General features: G+C 39.6%; 1 protein-coding gene across 2 annotated transcripts in view; it reads left to right on the top strand.

Annotated features, from left to right (window-relative positions):
• Nucleotides 1-11,889: 11,889 nt before the first annotated feature.
• Nucleotides 11,890-18,519, top strand: part of adamts18 (ADAM metallopeptidase with thrombospondin type 1 motif, 18) — a 57,860-nt gene continuing 51,230 nt past the window's right edge. For both annotated transcript variants that reach the window (XM_055060066.1, XM_055060067.1), the window contains exons 1-3: nt 11,890-12,269; nt 12,567-12,648; nt 13,958-14,271. In XM_055060066.1, coding sequence (XP_054916041.1) covers nt 12,168-12,269; nt 12,567-12,648; nt 13,958-14,271 — 498 coding nt within the window. In that variant the 5' untranslated portion in view covers nt 11,890-12,167. The remainder of the gene's footprint in view (nt 12,270-12,566; nt 12,649-13,957; nt 14,272-18,519) is intronic.

Raw genomic sequence — 18,519 nt, forward strand, 5'->3', positions numbered from 1 at the left:
CATTCAGCTGGATTGACATATTGAACCATTTCAACTGTCATCAAACCACTTAAAGGGACAGTATTATGTATTTTCCATGCTCATAGCTCAATCAAGTAACTATGTTAACTTCAGTTGTTATAAAACTGCTGCATATATTAAATTTGACTTAAAATAAATGAAATGTTGCAATTTAAATGCCATGTAATTGGGCTTCTGTCTCTTTAAGAAACTCTTGATTCAAAAAAATCATCACAACATGGCTCCTCTCTTAACCCTTTAACATGTTTTATCAGTGTTACATGGAGAAGTAGCTAGCTACGTCCATCCAGCCGTTTTGCACAGCTGAATGGTTGCCACTGGAGATTAAAGGATTACTCAAACATGCAACACTCTAGCTTTGCTTTATGTGAGGGGATGGCATTATAACCCAATGTACAGTTCAATAAACTCAATTTTACTTATTATTGCCACTTAAAGCTCATTGTCAGGCTTGGGTAGGCCAGGCGACCAAAAGACACATCTGAACTCCTGCATGTCAGACACCTGCTTAAGGCATCACATAAAACCAACACTCAGTTCCACGTCAACGAGAAAAACGTAGCTGTATAATAGAGGGAAGACGAGATGCTCGAGTTATTCAAGCTGTTAAATCTGCATTAACAACACGGTCCTTCAGGGATGTTTTATTGTATCATTTTATTTTAGGACAGTTTGGGAAAAAAAATATATATCTTTTTTTATTATGTCTCCTTGCATGTCTCTCAGTTGTCTTTTATTCAAAAACATAAACGTTTCATTCAGGAAAGCAGAAAATATGGATTGAGCCTCACCAGACGCAGAACGCTATCTGTTTGATTTGTGTTTCGCTCTCCCCCAGCCGCCTCTCCAGAATGCCAGCTCTATTTTATTATTTTTGCATTAACACCATTTTGTCGCAGTCTTGACAAAGACCTCCGAGGTGTTTCCAGTTCAGCAGATTAAAATGCCTGCATCTTGATTTACAGGCTCCAAACAACTAGACAACACCCAACACGTCAGGCCAGGTACGAGAATTCCCAATGACAACGAAGCGGGAAACGCGACTGTGTGCGCGCGTGTGGGACCATTGCCACGGACACCCAGACTCCCACGGGGTCACCAGCCCAGTTCATCAAGCAGTGCCGTCGTCTCTCCGTCCTGGCCGGCTTCGAACTGCTTGGAAGCTCCGCGCGCTGCAGAGCAAGCTCGAGTCGTACGTCTCGTTCGGAGATACGTAGGTGTAAAATCTGAGAGGTGCACACCGTGTAACCGAGAGGAATGCAACAATCCCGGGGCGAGTTTCAGCTGGGGACTAGTTAAAAGGTTGGATGCCGCGCGCCTCTCGCAGTTCAAAAAGACACTAAACGAAGTGCTCGCCTGGTGTTTATAGACGACTGGCAAGAAAAGCACCGCTGTGGAGTGGAAAAGTGTAAGAACTCCTGTTCGCAGTTAGCACGGGCCTTACAGGAGGCACAGAAGGTCAGATGTTCTGCTTAGACAACGTTGAATTTGAACTCTTTGGCCAAAACGCAGGACGCCGTGTGTGGTAAAAAAATAAAAAGGCTTTCTTTTGCTCGGAGTGATAGTGTCAGGTTGTGAACGCTGTGTCCATTTCAAAAATGGACGGGGCTAAATACAGGATGACAACAGATGGAGGCTTCAGATTTTAAAACGGGGCAGCGATAAACCTTCCTGTCTTTCTCCAGCAACAACATACAGCTGGACCAAAACATAGTCATGCTTTAGAACGGCTCAGTCAAAAGTTCTCCCAGAAAATTCGCCATACAATTTACGGCCGAGCAGCAGATCGTTTGCTGTCATGCTCGCCTAAGCTGTTTCCATTTCTAATGTTCACAAAAAAGTTTGTTGATATTCTGCTAAAGCACAATTTCACAATTACCATGTTTTAATAAGGAATTAAAATTCACAGTTGAATATGCAATAAGTCATTAAAAATAACATGCTGCAAGGCATGGATGATATGACTGGAAAATGTATCACAATATAAGCGTTGACTATCAGTCTACCAATTGCCGACTATCAATACTGCATTAGTTATTTGTTGTAAATATTTAAAATATCTGAAATATAGACAAACTAGTGGTGTGACTTTTCCTGTTTTATCCACACTGCTGTTTTTTTTATTTTCATTTTGAGCAGTTATACTCAAAATGAGGGGAAACTTGAAACTGCTGCTGCGTAAATTACTCAACAGGTTGTTGCTCGGTAACCAAAGAGTGACTTGGTTGATGTCACCAACCTTGTTTAGCAAGCCTAAAAAGGATGAGCTGCTGAATCCTTTAATCTGCCTACATCCCCCAGAATGCAGTATGGCTCTGAGTCAGAGTACAGTGAATATTTTGTATATTGAATATCACATAATCCATCAGACGTATTGTCTTTTTATATTTATCACATGTCTATCTCATATATATTTTTATTGTATAATATAGACGACTATATGCAGCACCATCATCCTATTAGCACTTCCTGTTGTCGCCTTCTTTACTTCCACCAATAGTAACGACCAGTTGTTGATCACATGACCCGTGTCACCTCCACAGGAATGTGTGTGCAGGACAGAAATTTCAGGTGCTGATTGGAGAGGAAATGGTCTCTGGCTCTCTGCTCACTCATGGCACCTGGCTGTCACCTGATGACATCTCCCTTTCATAATAATCCCCCTGGACTTCAAAGTGAAAGTGGGAAATCCCACCAGAGTGGCTCTGCAAAGGTTAAAGAAATGTTTGTTTTTCTCCTACAGTCTGACTATGGAAAGCAGTTCCTTTTTCTCTAAATGTCCTCTAGACGTCAAACCCTAAAATACGGTTTTTAATGAAACATACGGCTGAAAGCAGATTTTCTCAGACACCGAACAAAGAGACACAGACACACTTTTTTTTCTCAGTGTCTGCAGTTAAATCAGGCCAACCTTCTCTTTGTTTTCAGTTACAATTACCAGAATTTGTTTGTTTTCTGACTTTTAGCATTTTTATTTTTTGCAATTGTTTTGAGACTTATTTCAAATTCAGAAGTTGACATAGATTTGGTCAGTATCAGGGGAAATTGTCTTTTAAACTGTGACTTTGGTCAAACCTCTTATGGTATATGTAACCTCCTGATTTCATCTGGATGTGTTTATGGATCTAAAAACAAAATCATAATCAAAATCAGCTTCATTGGCCAAGATTGTGATTGCGACAAATAAGGAATTTGATTTTGGTTTTCAATCGTTCAAACATCAAGTACAGATGATAATCTATGCAAGAATAAACTAAAGAACAAGAGGAGCATTTTGTACATAGTACTTTTTTATGAAACAAAGCGAACAGTATCCTCTTGAATCAATGGAAAACTGCAAACTGAACTTCTAATGGTGTTGTTTCAACAATTGCTGTCTTCTTGGTACTTTTGACATTTGTGGAAAAAAAAAAAACCAGCAGTTGTCTTGTATTAGATCTTAAAAACTTTGGATAATGTTTTATAATCTAACCCTGCTTTAAACTTCTTCATGAGTTAAAGTGGTATGAATAGCTTTGCAAGGCAGTTTTCTTGTTGGTTAAATGAATGAAAGTTAAAGTCAAAAAGTGAAAGAAACACATCAAAAAGACAAAGATCCAATCAAAAACCCACATTAAAAACACACAAACAGAACAACATACCAGAGGGAAGAATAGAAGATTAGACATGTCAGAATTAGAATTACAACTTTTTACGGGGGGGTTTAAAATTGGTGATGTGAAAAACGGGACTTGTCTGTTTGATGCGCTGCAGACAACAACAAACTTTTTCTCTGTGTTAAAGCAGACGGAGGAAACAAATAACCCCCTTCAAACACGCATTTTGTGACGTCGCTGCTTCGGCGCCCACCGATTAGAATTTTTCTGGCGTGGCACAAAGAGAAAGGAAACGTTTCATCAAGATCCAAAATCCAGAAGGAGAAAAAAAAAATTAAAAAAAGCTCCAATATTCTTCAACGAGGAAACAACAAACCCAAACAGAACGCAAACAACAAAGTCCTGGAGGGCTCATATAAATCTACGGCACAACACGCCAAGGATGTCACCAAAAAGCTTATGGAGATGTTGTGCATGTGTGAAACAGAACGTTGAGAGTCAAAACAAGACTGTCAGTCTCGATGAGTAAGAAAAAACAGTCTGCCTTTGAAGAGTGAAGGGATTTCAGTGGTGTTTATGCATCCAGTAATTATTATTTACAGATTTAATAATGAAGTTCAACTGTGGTTTGCCCTGGTCTAATATGGTCCACATGCACTTTATTCTCATCCGCTGATCCGTCCTTCTATACCTGCTTCAGCTTATTTGGGATTACAGGGATGGAGCCTTTAAGTTTGGAAGAGCTTTGTGTGCCGTTCCGTCTTTGTGCAATTAAACCCGGGCATTTGAAAGCAATTGGTCATGCTTTGACATTTAAATGCTCCCGAATGTTGGTTTTACAAAAACATACTGGTTGAAAAAACAAAAAAGAAAAAATAATGTTTTTTTTTATTTGCTTGCGGATAACATTGTAATGCAGACAAAAAAAATGCATGTCTGAAATTAAATATGTTATTTTACAAGGTTTTTATTTCATTAAATGAGAATTATTGGGTGAAAATGGACTTTTTGGAGCTTGACATCATTTTAGAATTGTATTCCTTCACCAAAATCCCTACCTGGAGTTGCTCTGATTCTTTTATGTTTGTTTGAGAAATCCTTTAATCTCATGCGGTAACCATTCAGTTGTGCAAAACGCTCAGGTTGACCTGGCAGGAAGTCACCGGTGAGAGTTGGGGAGTCACCAGCCCTCCCCGGTGACTCCCCAACTCAGCTCCTTCAGACTCGTCAGCAGTTTTTAGTAAACACCTGTTACAACTGTGGATCTGCTGAGCTCATTGTAACAGCCACTTCTCAGAGCAACGCTGGTAAAAACATTGTTAAAGTCGTGATGACTTTCTGAAGGAGGAGCTTCAGAAAGAGCAGGAACTTCTAAAAGACCCAATTTCAAGGCATTAAATTACAGTCACATTTCTTTAAAGTCATATTGAAGTTGTTATAAAATTAATAGTTACCGAATTGTGCTATAAAACAGCTTTATGTACTTAGAAAATACTTTAAGATCAATTTTCATGCAAAACCACAGTATTTCACATGTTCAAGAATTCCTGTTTGAACAGATATTTTGATAAAACTGTATTAAGTTTATTAGTTACACAATTATTGTTAGGTTCTTTTTCACGACATGCACACTATTTTATGGAAAATAGAGGAAAAAATGTGAAAGAACTGTGAACCATGATGACAAATAGGCTGACATATAATTTTCTCACTCCCCTTATTAAACTTGTGCAGTAAAAAAATCCTTTCCTTATGTTATTAGTCATGTGGCATGTCTGCCTTCAAACTGAAACTACTCTCTTTCATAAGTCAGAGAGCGCGAGAAACCAAGATTTCCGTCAGCCACATTAAACAACCTATATACCCTACAATCTGAGGAGACAGCAGTGTGTTTGTGCTTGAGTTTCAGACCACACCAAAAAGAGCCAAAACTGAAAGGGAAGCATAAGATGTACCCTTTTAAACAGATCATAAATCTTGGTAGGATGAAAAAAAAAAGAGCAATTCAAACTCTGATCCCTTTATGGGACTCTTAAAATGAGAGTAGGGGGGCTCAGGAGGTTGGGGCATCACTCAGGGAAAAAGAAACGCTCGAGTTGAACATTCTAGCAATTCATTTGGTCCAGCTTATGTAAGTGGTACCAGCTCTTACACCAGAGTTATACAGGGAAAAAGCTGAAAAGGTTCATTACGGTTCAGTTCATTTCACTGCATTTCTAATCCATTTCAGTTGAGTCAAGTCAAAGTTTATCCCCCTCTAAGAGGGGCAATGCATTTTCTTTCCAAACGCATTGGAAAGAAAATGCATTTGCGGGTTGAATCTGTGGGCTGAACCCATGAAAAACTTGCCAGAATCTCTACCAATGACAAACAGCTTGTTCTGCAATTGAGTCCTGCTTGGTGGTAGGCAGTGATGGATACTTGATGCTTAAAAACTAAGACATATTATCAGTTTAAAAATTTGTACGACATCCGGTGGTATTCGTTGCAATGACAAATGTTGATGAGGAAAGTATTTCAAAATCCAGTGAAGTCTATTTTATTTTTTGTTTTTTGGCAGCAGCTTTTATGGTTGTGAACATGTGCTAATGTATCAACAGCAAACACAGAAATGCTGATGTTGGAGGGAGGAACAAAGAAATAACACACAAAATTCTAATTTACCCATTTCATTAGTCTGGCCACTTTAGAACATGGGTTTTTGCTAAAAAAAGCATGCAGTATATTCGTGTAATCACAGTCAATCTTTTAGATTATATCCAAAATGAAGAGGTAAATGACAGATTAACTGTTAGAGATGCACGGATCCCATATTAATGTTGGTAACGGTCTCGACATTAAAAATAAAATCTGGATCGAGGATCAGTGACAGTGTGCCAGATCCATAAGAGCAGATCTATTCAGTCTATTTCTATTTGTTTTTTAAATTTACACAACACTCAAAATAATTTTTTTCTACCTTGTCCTAAAGAGGCATTTGTGTGTATAAGTTTCATGAGCATCACAATGTAATTCTGCTCCACATAACAAAATGTAGAAAAAGTGACGCGCGGTGAACACTTTATGAATGCGCTGCATATGGTAACATTATCCGACATTTCCTTATCAACACCTACTGCAATTTCAACACTAAATTGTTGTTTGCGTGGCGATCTGCCTCTTTCTAAGTAGCTGAGCTGAACCAGATTCTCGGTTCTGAGAACTCCCAGAGCATCTCCTGCTGAGTTGTGCATGTCTGCATGAACAATATCCGAAAAAGCAGACGCGCTGTTGTGTGAGAAAATATGTTTTGATGTACAATAACAATAAATCCAACAGACATTTACATTTTTTATCTTTCGCTTGTGGTTTTGGAGCAATCTGTTGAAATAAATGAACGCGCCACCTTTTTGTGTACAGCCATTATTTGTGATGTTTTCGTCTCGGATGACTGATATCACAGATGTTGGTTCAGAATCCTAGACGGAACATCTGTGATCCAAACCATCCCGCTTCATGTGTTTGATAACGGATCGGGGTGTAGCGAAGGTACTCAGTGACACCGGCAAATATGGACGTTTTCAAAGCACCTTCAATCCACTTTTGTTATTTCAAGATGTTGACACTCATGCAAACATGCAAATCCTGTTCGTGGTTTGCCCAAAGTCTGTTTATTTCTATCCACATGGATGAGGTTACATGGGGCAACAAACAGCAAGACATGAGTGGCAGGCAAACAGATGCCCGCCATTGTAGCCACCATGGACGCAGCTGGAAATAACCACAACCGCCGACACAGTTAAAAATAATCCAGAACAGATAAATAGTCGTGTATTGACCTCAAAAACTCCACCGATTCGAGCAGAAATGAAATTACTGGGTCTGGAAATGAAGAGAGGATGCAGGCCAAGCGGACAGCACGGGGGCACCGTGTGTCGGACGGGTACTTTTCTGGAACACGTGCTGGAAACAAGAGGTTGCTCGTGACACGCTAAACAAACAGAAAAGATCAAAGACAGAAAAAAGAGAGAACAAAAATCATCAGCAAACCCATCATGTTCGTGACACTGAAGAGCCGTCAGTCGATTCCCTTAAAGCAGAAAAACTGCACACAAGTTGCTGAACTTGCCAGCATTTCAATTTGTGACATTTAGGTCACAGACCTCAATAGGCTAACTCATTCCAATGACTGGATACTGCAGAGGGCTGACCAATCACATCCGATGACAACCAAAATGTACACCAAGTATCGAAATTTATGAAGGGTAAAAAAGTCTAGAGTTCAAAAATAATCTTTGAAAACGATGCTATTGCAATATACTGTAGTGATACTATTATGATGTTGCTTTTCTTTTCTATTTCAATTACTGTAAAACACCATGAACACCATTCTTATGGCTCCTTTCACCTTGGTGCCACAAATCTCATGTTATCTCAAAATGGTTTCTTTAACAGCTATTTCAATGACTTTTCTCGAGGGGATACTTTTTACATTTACTTGAGTAAATATATGTTGAAGTTGTGCTACTTTAGTACAATTTCTGAGTACCTGATCAAATCAAGTCACAAGGAGAAATTTTGATTTTTCTTTGTTTATCCTTCCATTGCTTTGAGTCACTGTAAATAAAGTAGAAATAAATAAAGTATACAGACTGGTTGATTTATGTTACCCTGCACATACATAAAATCTGTTGTCCTTAGACTCTATCAGTTTGTCGCAGTGGGGAGTCTACCCTGTTCTCGCCCTGCAGTGTCTTGTTCCTGGACTTGGGGGCAGGGGGTAGAGGTGGGGGACTTGTCCCAGTATGGCCTCTAAATCCTACAGTGTGTTTCCATCCCTGGCCAGGAAAAACCAGGTACTTATATTTCCAGCTGCAACTGGATATGTCGCATTTCTTCTGGGTAACAAACATCAGACAGGTCTGACAGGCGCTGGTAACTCAAAAACTCGACTGGGGCAAAGACGTTACGGAAAAAGAAGAGACGGCTCAGGGCTTCAGAAAGTTGGTTTAGTGTCCCATAAATAAGCACGTCGTCTGTCAACACCGTGGCACGCTGCAATAAGCTATAGCGTGCCAATTTGTAACACTATTCAGATTTTGGATATAAAAACATCAGTAGCCACCGCTATGTGAGATATTTCTGCAGAGAGAGACAGACGAACGGCAGAGCCGCAACAGTTAAAGTAGATTCTGGGTCAGAAACCACATCAGCTGCACTTAGAAATGCCTCTTGCCCTAAACGTCTCCCCACTTCATTGTGGATATCTGCACATGGAAAGAAAAACTTTGGGCAGGACAGAATAATACGGCGCACAGTCGGTGTGTCAAACATGGCCACTGAGTATTTTTTAGAGCTCACAAATTCCGTGCAGCTACTCAGACCTTGAGTTTTTTTCAAACAATCCAGGATGTAGGATTAAAAAGAACAACTGGAAGGGGAAGTCTCCAAAGCTGCTATGAATTTTAATGCAGTCATCAGTGAATACGATGAGTAATGTTAATTGCCATAATACAGAATGCATCTTTTCTACTTTATGCAGCCTCAGGAGGAAATAAATCGGTTCAAAAAAGACTTTATTAAACCTGCAGTATATAACTTTTATAAAAGATATTTTAACTTATTTGTTAAAACCGTCTCCATTTCGTGAAAGTATAATTTGCAACAAATAATCTGTGAAAAGGAAAATTGAGCTCCTCTGCTTTGCCCCTGTCTGAAAACAACAAGGCAGAGGAGTGAGGCAGATCTTCACGCTGCCAATCACAATCTCATATGGCGGTGCTCATCCCTTCTGTCCCTCCCCCTCTTGTTTCCTGTTACACAGCCTGTCATAAATACTAAGGTTAATTAGCATGGCCACCAGTGACAACAAATAAACAGCAGATAAAGTTTAGTTGTTTCTCTGCCACCAGCAAAGTTTAGCAGCAAGTACATGAGAATGAGTGACAGTTTTAAGTCCCTCCTCTTGGCTCTGATTGGTTGTTTGTGGTTGGCAGCATTTCTTCAGTTGGTAATCGTAGCTCAAGCAGAAGGTGGAGGAGATTAATCTTTTCAGAAATGATCTGTCTCATTTTGCACATTATGACACTGACAGTTTTAACAAGGATGTAAAAAAAACATACATGTTTTATAAAAGTTACATACTGCACCTTTAATCCAAAACATTAAATATTATCCAAATTTCTTCTTTTCTCCTTCTTTTTCAGTTCTTCCCGGAGATCTAGACAAAGTAAGTACTAACCGAAGTAAGCAAAGCTTTATTTCTAGAGCGCATGTCACAAAGAAATACAAATTAGAGCCAACATAAAGTACAACAACTAATGAAACAATCAACAAACGCAGACAGAATCCAAAGTAGAGTCAAAAGCGGTCCAGTTCAACAAGAAGACATTTGCAGAAAAGCTTGTCTTCAAGGTCTGAACCCAGAGACGAAGAGAAAGAACAGTCCCATGGCTTTTCAATCTGGATTATGATATACTGTATGTCCTTTTGTTTTATTGCAGTCAGCAGCGGCTGACATAGTTTCTTCCAAGATTTTAAACAAAACTGGCAGCTACTAGGTCAGTAGTTCAATAGCAGCTAAAGGTGCAGAGGATGTTTTTGAAGAAGCACTTTAACTTAGAGGTTTTTTTTTATTTGTTTTATTTGGTGCTAAGTGATTTATTTATTATGACCTGCGGTTGATTTCATTACATGACTGAATTTTTAACTCTTGAGACCCGACTATAAAGTGCGCTCGGCCAGCTCGCTTCGTAACAATCAATAAATTCTGAGTACGCTTTCTGATGCTCTTCTCCTTTCTACAATGAGTTGTTTCCATCAGTCTGGATCTGATGTTCCACTGGAGTCATCGGGGGAGTCTCATGCAGTCTTCTAGCATGTGGTGATGAAACATGGAGAGTATCGTCTGACATTTATACGTGACAGGTAACAGACAAGGTTTCTGTCTGAAACAGAGTCTTTGGTCTTTATGGAGAAAAAGCTGAGTTTCCAGTCTGTTTGTTCTGCACTGCATTTTCCAGTTGGTCCTGGAATTGAACATGTTTCCAGTCACATCTGTTGTTTGGTACATCAACATTTAAATCTGTTAAGGTATGTTTCACATTGACGCTTGGTTGGTGAAGAAGCCTACATGGCTTTGTTTCGGGTAAAGCTTTTTTTAAAAAAAAAACCTCCTCCATTTTAAGCCCTCTGCAGTTACACTAAAATGTTTATCCAATTTTAATACTTTAAAATGAAAATGCTTTGATCTAATCCACCCATTGTGGCTGGTATTACATGTTTGGATTTGTTGTCCTCCTTGAAGATGAACCCTCCGGTCTGAAGTCAGTTTTTTTCTGTCAGGGTTTCCCACTGTATGTCTTCCCATTAACTCTGACAAGCTTCAGTGTTCCTGGAGGACAGAGGGAACCCACTGATACTGTCACCACCATGTTTTACCACGAGGATGCTGCATTAAAGTGTAAGATTTTCTGACATATATTTATGTAAACAATAAGTCTAGTCCCATTTCTCACATATAACCTTGTACAAAAGAAAAGACAATCAATAAATTCCGTACATATCTTGAAAGATAAAAATTTCCTGGATTTTTTGGTTTTTACTTAATCTTATTTTATCTTCATTTTCACTATTATTTGATTTATATTGTTTTAGATATTTTTGTATTCGGTTGGGTGTATGTTTTTATTGTGGAGAATTTCACCACTGTGGGATTAAAAAAGACTAGTATTTTCTTTTCAGCACTTTTATTTTATATATCATAGAATTAATAATGCAGTTGTGTACTTTCTGACTACTAGACTAAGTACAATATTATTTATTTATTTTAGTAAAACATCCTGAACAAAATCTTTATCATAAACACGCAGTGGGATGTCTGGCTTCCGTCCATCGCCTTCATGGTTCCAGTTTAAAATCTAGTTCATGTTCCAGAAATACAAACGTCTGAATTAATGAATTAGTCTTCGGAAAATGTCACAGTAATTTCCGTATTATTAATGATTAATAACCTCATAATGAGAACGTGAATCACATATATTTCCTCAACTTGACTCAGCGTCTAAAAAGTAGGCAAAAAGAGCCCTCTGAAGTTATTATCCTCTCATTCTGCGTTCGAAAGAGACATTTCCGAGCTGCCTCTGAACGCAGCGTTAATAGTTTGTCGTTGCCATGAGGAGAATCTCCTTCCTTTTCATCTTCGCGAGGCAGAAGGATACTGCGAGCTGATTGGCTGCCTGCAGCTGACTTATGGCTCATCCGGCACACGGACCCTGGCAGAGCCGAACTGAGTGCAGCTCTCAGTTAGCGCCTCTCCCCTTGATAACCCGCGCTACTGCGGTCCGCTCCTCATCAAAACACACACACTCTCACTACCAACACACACACACACGCACTCATGAGCGCTCCCGACCGGCCGCTTCAGCCAGCTGACTTCACCTGAAAGCCCAGAGCGGAGCGGAGCCACCAAACAATGCGAGTTCACTGCATTATGCGCTGCCGCAGGTTATTGTTGCTTTTGCGCTTTTTCCGGAGGTAACCTCGGAGGTGTCCGCTCTGCATGCCATCGTCATGGACTGCCTGTTTCTGTTGATATGGACTTTACCCGTCCCGCCGGTCGGCTGCAGCAGAGTCAAGTTTCTGTCCACCTTCTTGACTTGGAACATCGTTAAGGCATGTCGGCAAGAGCTATTTTACCTCACCTTTACACGCAGGACGCGCGAACCCGGAGAGTAGACAAACAAACATCATTACTGCTATTATTTATTTTATTTAATCTTTTCTGTGGCAGCTTCACACCGACTTTCATTCATTGTGTTGAAAAGTGATGCCAAATTGAACTCAAGTGTAAAACTCATATTGCAGCAGGGGAACTTCATTCATCACCTGTGGATGGTATCCAGTTTCCAGCTCTGGTCTCAACCTGTTGCTACCTGTCCACTGATGGCTTCTTCTCTCTTCTTTTTGCAGACTCTGCACATTTATTGCACACACGCCTCCCACTCTGCTACGGCCAGCTATTCTTCCAGCCACAGCCACGGATTAAATTATGGTGAGTGCTTGTCTTTTGACATCTCTAGATGTTGTGTCCCAGCTGGCACTGTTCCACGGCTGTGGAGCGAATGGGACAGCTGGCTGGAGTGGTGGCAAAGAGAAAGTCTGAAGTGAAAACAGCCTTATTGTCTGGGTGACATCCCAGCTACTTGGGTAATAAAAATTTAGCAACCCCCTGTTAAGATCCGTTATGTCTCCATTGCTCCATTCAGTCTGAGAGGCAGTGGGTGCAAAACCCATTCAAGGATTCCCTTTTCTGGGAATCCTTACATCTGCTTTGTAAAAAAACTGTGCAGATGATTTGCACACTCTGACTTAGTCCCAAGCATGCAGTGTTGAAGGATTTACACCAAAAAGATAGAAAACACAACAAAAAATGTGCTTGTGTACCTATGTGCTGCATGGACTGTGTGGTTTACAGGAGACATTCACACACCTTGAGTTTTCCTAAGTTTAGTCGAGTCAGAATGTGTTTGATTGGGATTTTATGTGAGCTGCAAGGAAAAGTAAAAATCAGAAAAGTGAAGTGAAAATTTGTAGCCCTCACCTCTCAGGCTTTACAGAGGTTCAAGGGTTTTGGTGTATGTCTCTATCACCTTTGCAGTTATTGGCTGATAACCAATCTTTAAAAAAAAACAACAAAAAACTCCCGATTATGATTTTGTCCGATACTATTTTTGGACTCAAAAGTTGCTAAATTTAGAGACAAAATTGAAAATTTGGCAACAATGGGGTGACTGTTGTTAACTGCGCATGCAACAAGGTGGGTGGGTCTGTCGGTCATTTCTCTCTCACAGCAGAGCAAAAGGGGACAGTTTTTCAGACCTTTGCGGAGATAGATGGGAACAGTGGAGAAGATCGGTTTCTCATGTCAATGTTGGCTGATCGCTGACCTCACCAAATTAAGGAAATGAGTGATTTGCACCTCTAGTCTTTGTTGGCCTCCAGCATTTTTTTCTTTCCTTAACTCCAACAAGTTTTTCTTGCCAAAGACAGGCACCCTCACAACATGTTTTCTCATGGAGACGATTGTGGAACACCTCACTCCATGTTTGCTGTCTGCCCTTCATGGCTTGTGACAAACTGCAAACATCACCTCTTACTGGTTCAGATTTGTGAAATGGAGACACAATCCTTGAAGGGACGCCCATCCTGCGTCCCTTCAAGAAAAAACAGGTGTAGACGATGGATGGATGAAAACTTGGGTATAATTTTCATGCCATTTAGCAATTATGTGCTACTTTGTGTTTGTTGCATGACTGCATACTCCTGTGGACCTCTTTGACTTGTCTATCCCTTTCCTTCAGACTACGTGTTTGTAACACCAGTGGAGGTGGATTCTGATGGCACATATCTGACGCACGATGTTACCAGGAGAGGCCGTCGGAGCAGGAGGTCCCTGTCTCTTTCCTTGCACTATCGGCTGTCTGCCTTTGGGCAGGACATGCACCTGGACCTGCTTCCCTCCTCTGTGGTCGGCCCGGGGTTCACCGTGCAGACGGTCGGATCGGACGGCATCTCCACGGTGATGGGCGATGAGGGGCTCCACCACTGTTTGTATCAGGGATTTATTCGCAACGTGTCAGCATCCTCGGCCGCCATATCGACGTGTTCCGGACTGGTAAGTGGATTCCTCTGAGCTGTGGTAGAAGTTGCTGAGATGAAGAACTCTGTTGTGCTTTTTTCCCTGGAATGTAAACTGGAATGTTCACCCATGTATTGGTGAACATACTTTTTGAAAGTCCCCTTTCAAAAAACAAGAAAAACAACAAGTACAAAAATAAGGTACAATTTAATTAAAATAAGAAAAATTATGTGCCAACAGAACAAGAAAATTTATCTTGTCAAGATTTTCCAAAACAAGAAAAAATATCTCACCCAAGATGAATCTAAAAATATTTAAAAATTAGTGTATTTTTACTCAAAACAAGCCAATTTTCCTTGTAGCAGTAAGATATATTATCTTATTTTAAGAAAAATATTCTCAAGTAAGGAAAATGCTACTTGACATTGAATTTCTTGAAGCATCTAAGACTAGTTTACTTTTATTGTTACAAAGGATTAAATTGTATATTTTGTCATTGCATATTTTACTCAAGGTTCTTATGCTAAGGCAAAAATCCAAAATTTGTTCCCGTCAATTCTGGAACAAGCTTGTTGGAATGAAGACATGAGTTCAATTACTTTCACTTCTTTATTACCTTTAAGTTTCACATAAACACAACAAAAATGACAATAATGCAGGAATTCAAGATACCAGGACAAAGTCATTTTAATTACTTAAAAATTACATAGTTGTTTAAAAGTGTGTTTTTTCAACATCACGTGTTTAATCTGCTCTATTTGAATAATAGTAATAATAATAATACCTAAACTGTTTAAACCTGGACTAGATTATTCTTTGTGATTTGTGAAACAGCAGTGATTTCTTTTTTTGTGCTTGAAATAAAAAACGTTTACTTAGATAAAATAAGTTGTATTTGAAGTTTGCTTTGTAAATATTAATATTATAGTTTCTAGTTTATATTTACTCATAAAAAGTCATATTTTCTTAGTATGAAGTTTTTATATCTTACTAAGGTAACTTAGTTCAAACACACCTACAATAAGAAAAAATATTCTAACATAAAAACCTCTTCATAATTTAAGATATTTAAACTTACTAAGATTTAACTTTTTGCAATGCATTGAACGAGAGGTGCACCTTTTTGCTGCAAGGCAGCAATGCTAACAACTAGATGTCAGCGCCAGTTTCCTTAATTCTGGGAGATCAGTAATTGGCCGATAATTGCATTGCTATCCCTCAACAAAAGTCTAAAAATCAGCGTCTGTCCTCTTCTGCTCTCCTGTGAGAGAGGTTTGACTGACAGACCGGCCGACCAGCTCGCGTCTGCTCAGTTGCAGTTAATAGTCACTCCAATATTGCCAACTCAGCAACTTTCTTGCTATATTTAGCAACATTTCAGATAAAAAAAAAAAGTTGGTATCAACCAAAATTGGAATCGGCACGTCAGGCTTTTCAAAGATTGGTAATCGACGATTACCAATCTTCGGCGCACCTCTACTTCCAACCGCTCCAAAGTGCATGCCAGGAATTTGAACATCATAAATCATTTTAACGATTTTTTTTTTAACATAGCATGACATTCAGCCAGTACAATTCAACTGAAAACCAAACAGATGGAAACAGTGCAATGATAGAAGTGTGCACACCCTCAGTTTAAAACTCTGTTGAAGATCCTCTTGTTGGTATCCCACATCATCATTCTTTGACAATATGTGACCATTTTATCTTGCAATATCAATCCCGATTGTGACGACATCTCCTCCCGAGTCAGTTTACAGGCTTATTATCTAATTTAGTTCTGGACTGTGGGTTTTGTGTGCTTTGTCTCAGTGATGCTGAAAAATGAAACTCCTCTTTATCTTCACTTTTTTAGCTGACACCTGAAGGTTTTTGGGGATTTTAAAGAATATTTTTGCTCAAGTGGCCTTTATTTTGATCGTGAATCAAGACTAAAGTGGCTTTGTGGGAGCAGGGAAAAGACATGTGGAAAAGGTCAATGGGCCGGGAATCGAACGTTTGATGGCTGCAAAGAATACTGAGGCCTCCGGATACGGGTCACAGACTTCAGCTTTGTATCACCTCTACTCTCAACTTGGATCAGAAGTGTTTGTAAAACAAACCAAACACAGATAATGTTGTTGAGTCAAGTTTAAATGTTTTTTTGAAGGTTCTGGGAGATTTTAACTGGACTAGGGTGTTTTCTATGAAAAAAAGACGCATGTCTTACAACCCTACCTTTTAGCTGAGACATGTGAAGAGTCCAGGAGACTGAAAATGTCTTCACCTCCTTCAAAGTCTGTCGACCTGTAAGAAGTGTCTCTGATCACAGACTAACTTCTGATTTCATGTTATTTGATGTCTCGTTTTTTTCTCCAACTATTGTTGATATAAATAATGCAGGTTTTTTTTGTACTCTTCTCCTGACTGATACTTTTGTACATCATTGTTTTGATCATTTGCAATCCATAGTTTGTTTTCCTACCTTTTGATGGGTGAGTGTTTTCCAGTACATCATGTAAATTGGTTGATCATATTCTGATTTTACAGATGTTACCTAAGAATTAAGAACATTCTACATCCCAGATTTTTGCTCTAAAGTGTTGCTTTACACACCGAGAACCTCCTCTTTCTCTCCGATTTATTCAGACTCCTCGAAATCAAGACATCTACTTCCCCTTAAACCACAGAGACTCTGTAATTACAAGATCCTTGGCTTTCATTTGTGGTTTACGAGGTGCCGGCAGAGCTTCACACATTCCTTGACACATCCCACACCAGCCTCAACCAGATGGACCAGTCAGAGCGCCATAAATGTTCTTCCTCCATTTTTCATCCAGCCTCCACAGATCCTCTCACCCCCTGCTTCTCTTCCTCCTCCTGCTCGGCTCTTTCTGTCCTCAGTTTGCCCTCAATCTACGTCTTCCCTTGTTCGCAGCAATTAAAGCCAGGGTGACGTTTGAGTCGCCTGGTTGGCACTGCTGATCTTTGCATTGTCCCTTTCATTTGGTTTGCTTCCACTCACGGTATTGCCTTTTCTTAAGGCGATACGAGGACACATCCAAACGGGATTGTGATTGAGTTTGAATGGGCCGGAATGATTGTTTTGATGGGGGATGTCGCTAATAACAGCACAAAGCATAGAATTAGACTCAATAGATCTGTCCTTATGGATTGGACCTGATCTAGAATTGTTTTCAATATCACGGCTTATACCGATACTTATATTAGATCGGCCCATCTGTAATTAAGATATCTACAATTTCTCTGTATCACAGTAAAAATTTGTCTTCAAAACATAAAAACCAGTAACAGCAAGGAGGCTGATAAAATAATTAATAATGTTGATTATTACTAGGGGTGCACTAACAAGGTGGCCCTGATTTTTTTTTATTTTAGGAACTAAGCAATCGACCGATACTTACATGAGACCCTGATCTCATCCACCTCCTCAAGGGTCTTGAAATCAGCCACCGTCCCTTTTTGCTCTGCCGTGAAAAAGGCCTGACCCGACAAGCAGGTCCCGTCCTCAGTTAACAGCAGTCAACCCCTTGTTGCCAACTTATTGACTTTGTCTGCACATTGACTTTTCAGACAAAAAATTGGTATTGATTCAGCAGGTCATGCTTTTTAAAGATCGTCTCAGAAAGCTGCAATCGGTTCATTTCCAATTATTATGGTTAAACATTTATTCAGTATTTTTTTGTTGTTCTCATGCATATGCTAAACAAAATACCCAGATCATCATGCAGGCCTTCATATGTATAACTAGACGAAAAAGTTCCTTGTAAGTGAGGCAAAAGTTTTGTTAAATTCTTTCAGCCAGCAGACCGGCAGCATAAAGCAACATGTAAAGGAGGGTCAACACTATTTTCTACTTTGTACTTCTAATCCCTCCACAATGTCTCTGCTCTCTAATAAAATGACTTTGAACTATAGGAATAAGAGTATGGAAAGTTTGGGCAGTTTTGAACCATTAATGTTTTCAACCCACCTTTACAGTGAGTCACCCCGTTTCTGCTGGCTTGGCAAATTTGTTGTTATATTTTGAAAAATTAGTACCAAAAATCAGGCATTTTAAAGATCGGTTAAATTAAACCTCCGTTTGTGCCCCATTACTTGAGACTGTGGCGGAGATTCTTTAAATCTGCAATAGCGATAGAGACGTATCCCAAAAGCCTTGCACTCTTACTGTTGTTCCACGTGACCAAATCTGTAGATGACACAAATCACTATTTTGTTTTAAAAACAATTTTACCAAGTAGAAAGAAATGCTTTCTCTGAACTCTCCATCTCCGTCTCCAG

The sequence above is a fragment of the Poeciliopsis prolifica genome, unplaced genomic scaffold, assembly GCF_027474105.1.
Source record: "Poeciliopsis prolifica strain line A6 unplaced genomic scaffold, Auburn_PproV2 SCAFFOLD057, whole genome shotgun sequence".
Classification (NCBI taxonomy): domain Eukaryota; kingdom Metazoa; phylum Chordata; class Actinopteri; order Cyprinodontiformes; family Poeciliidae; genus Poeciliopsis; species Poeciliopsis prolifica.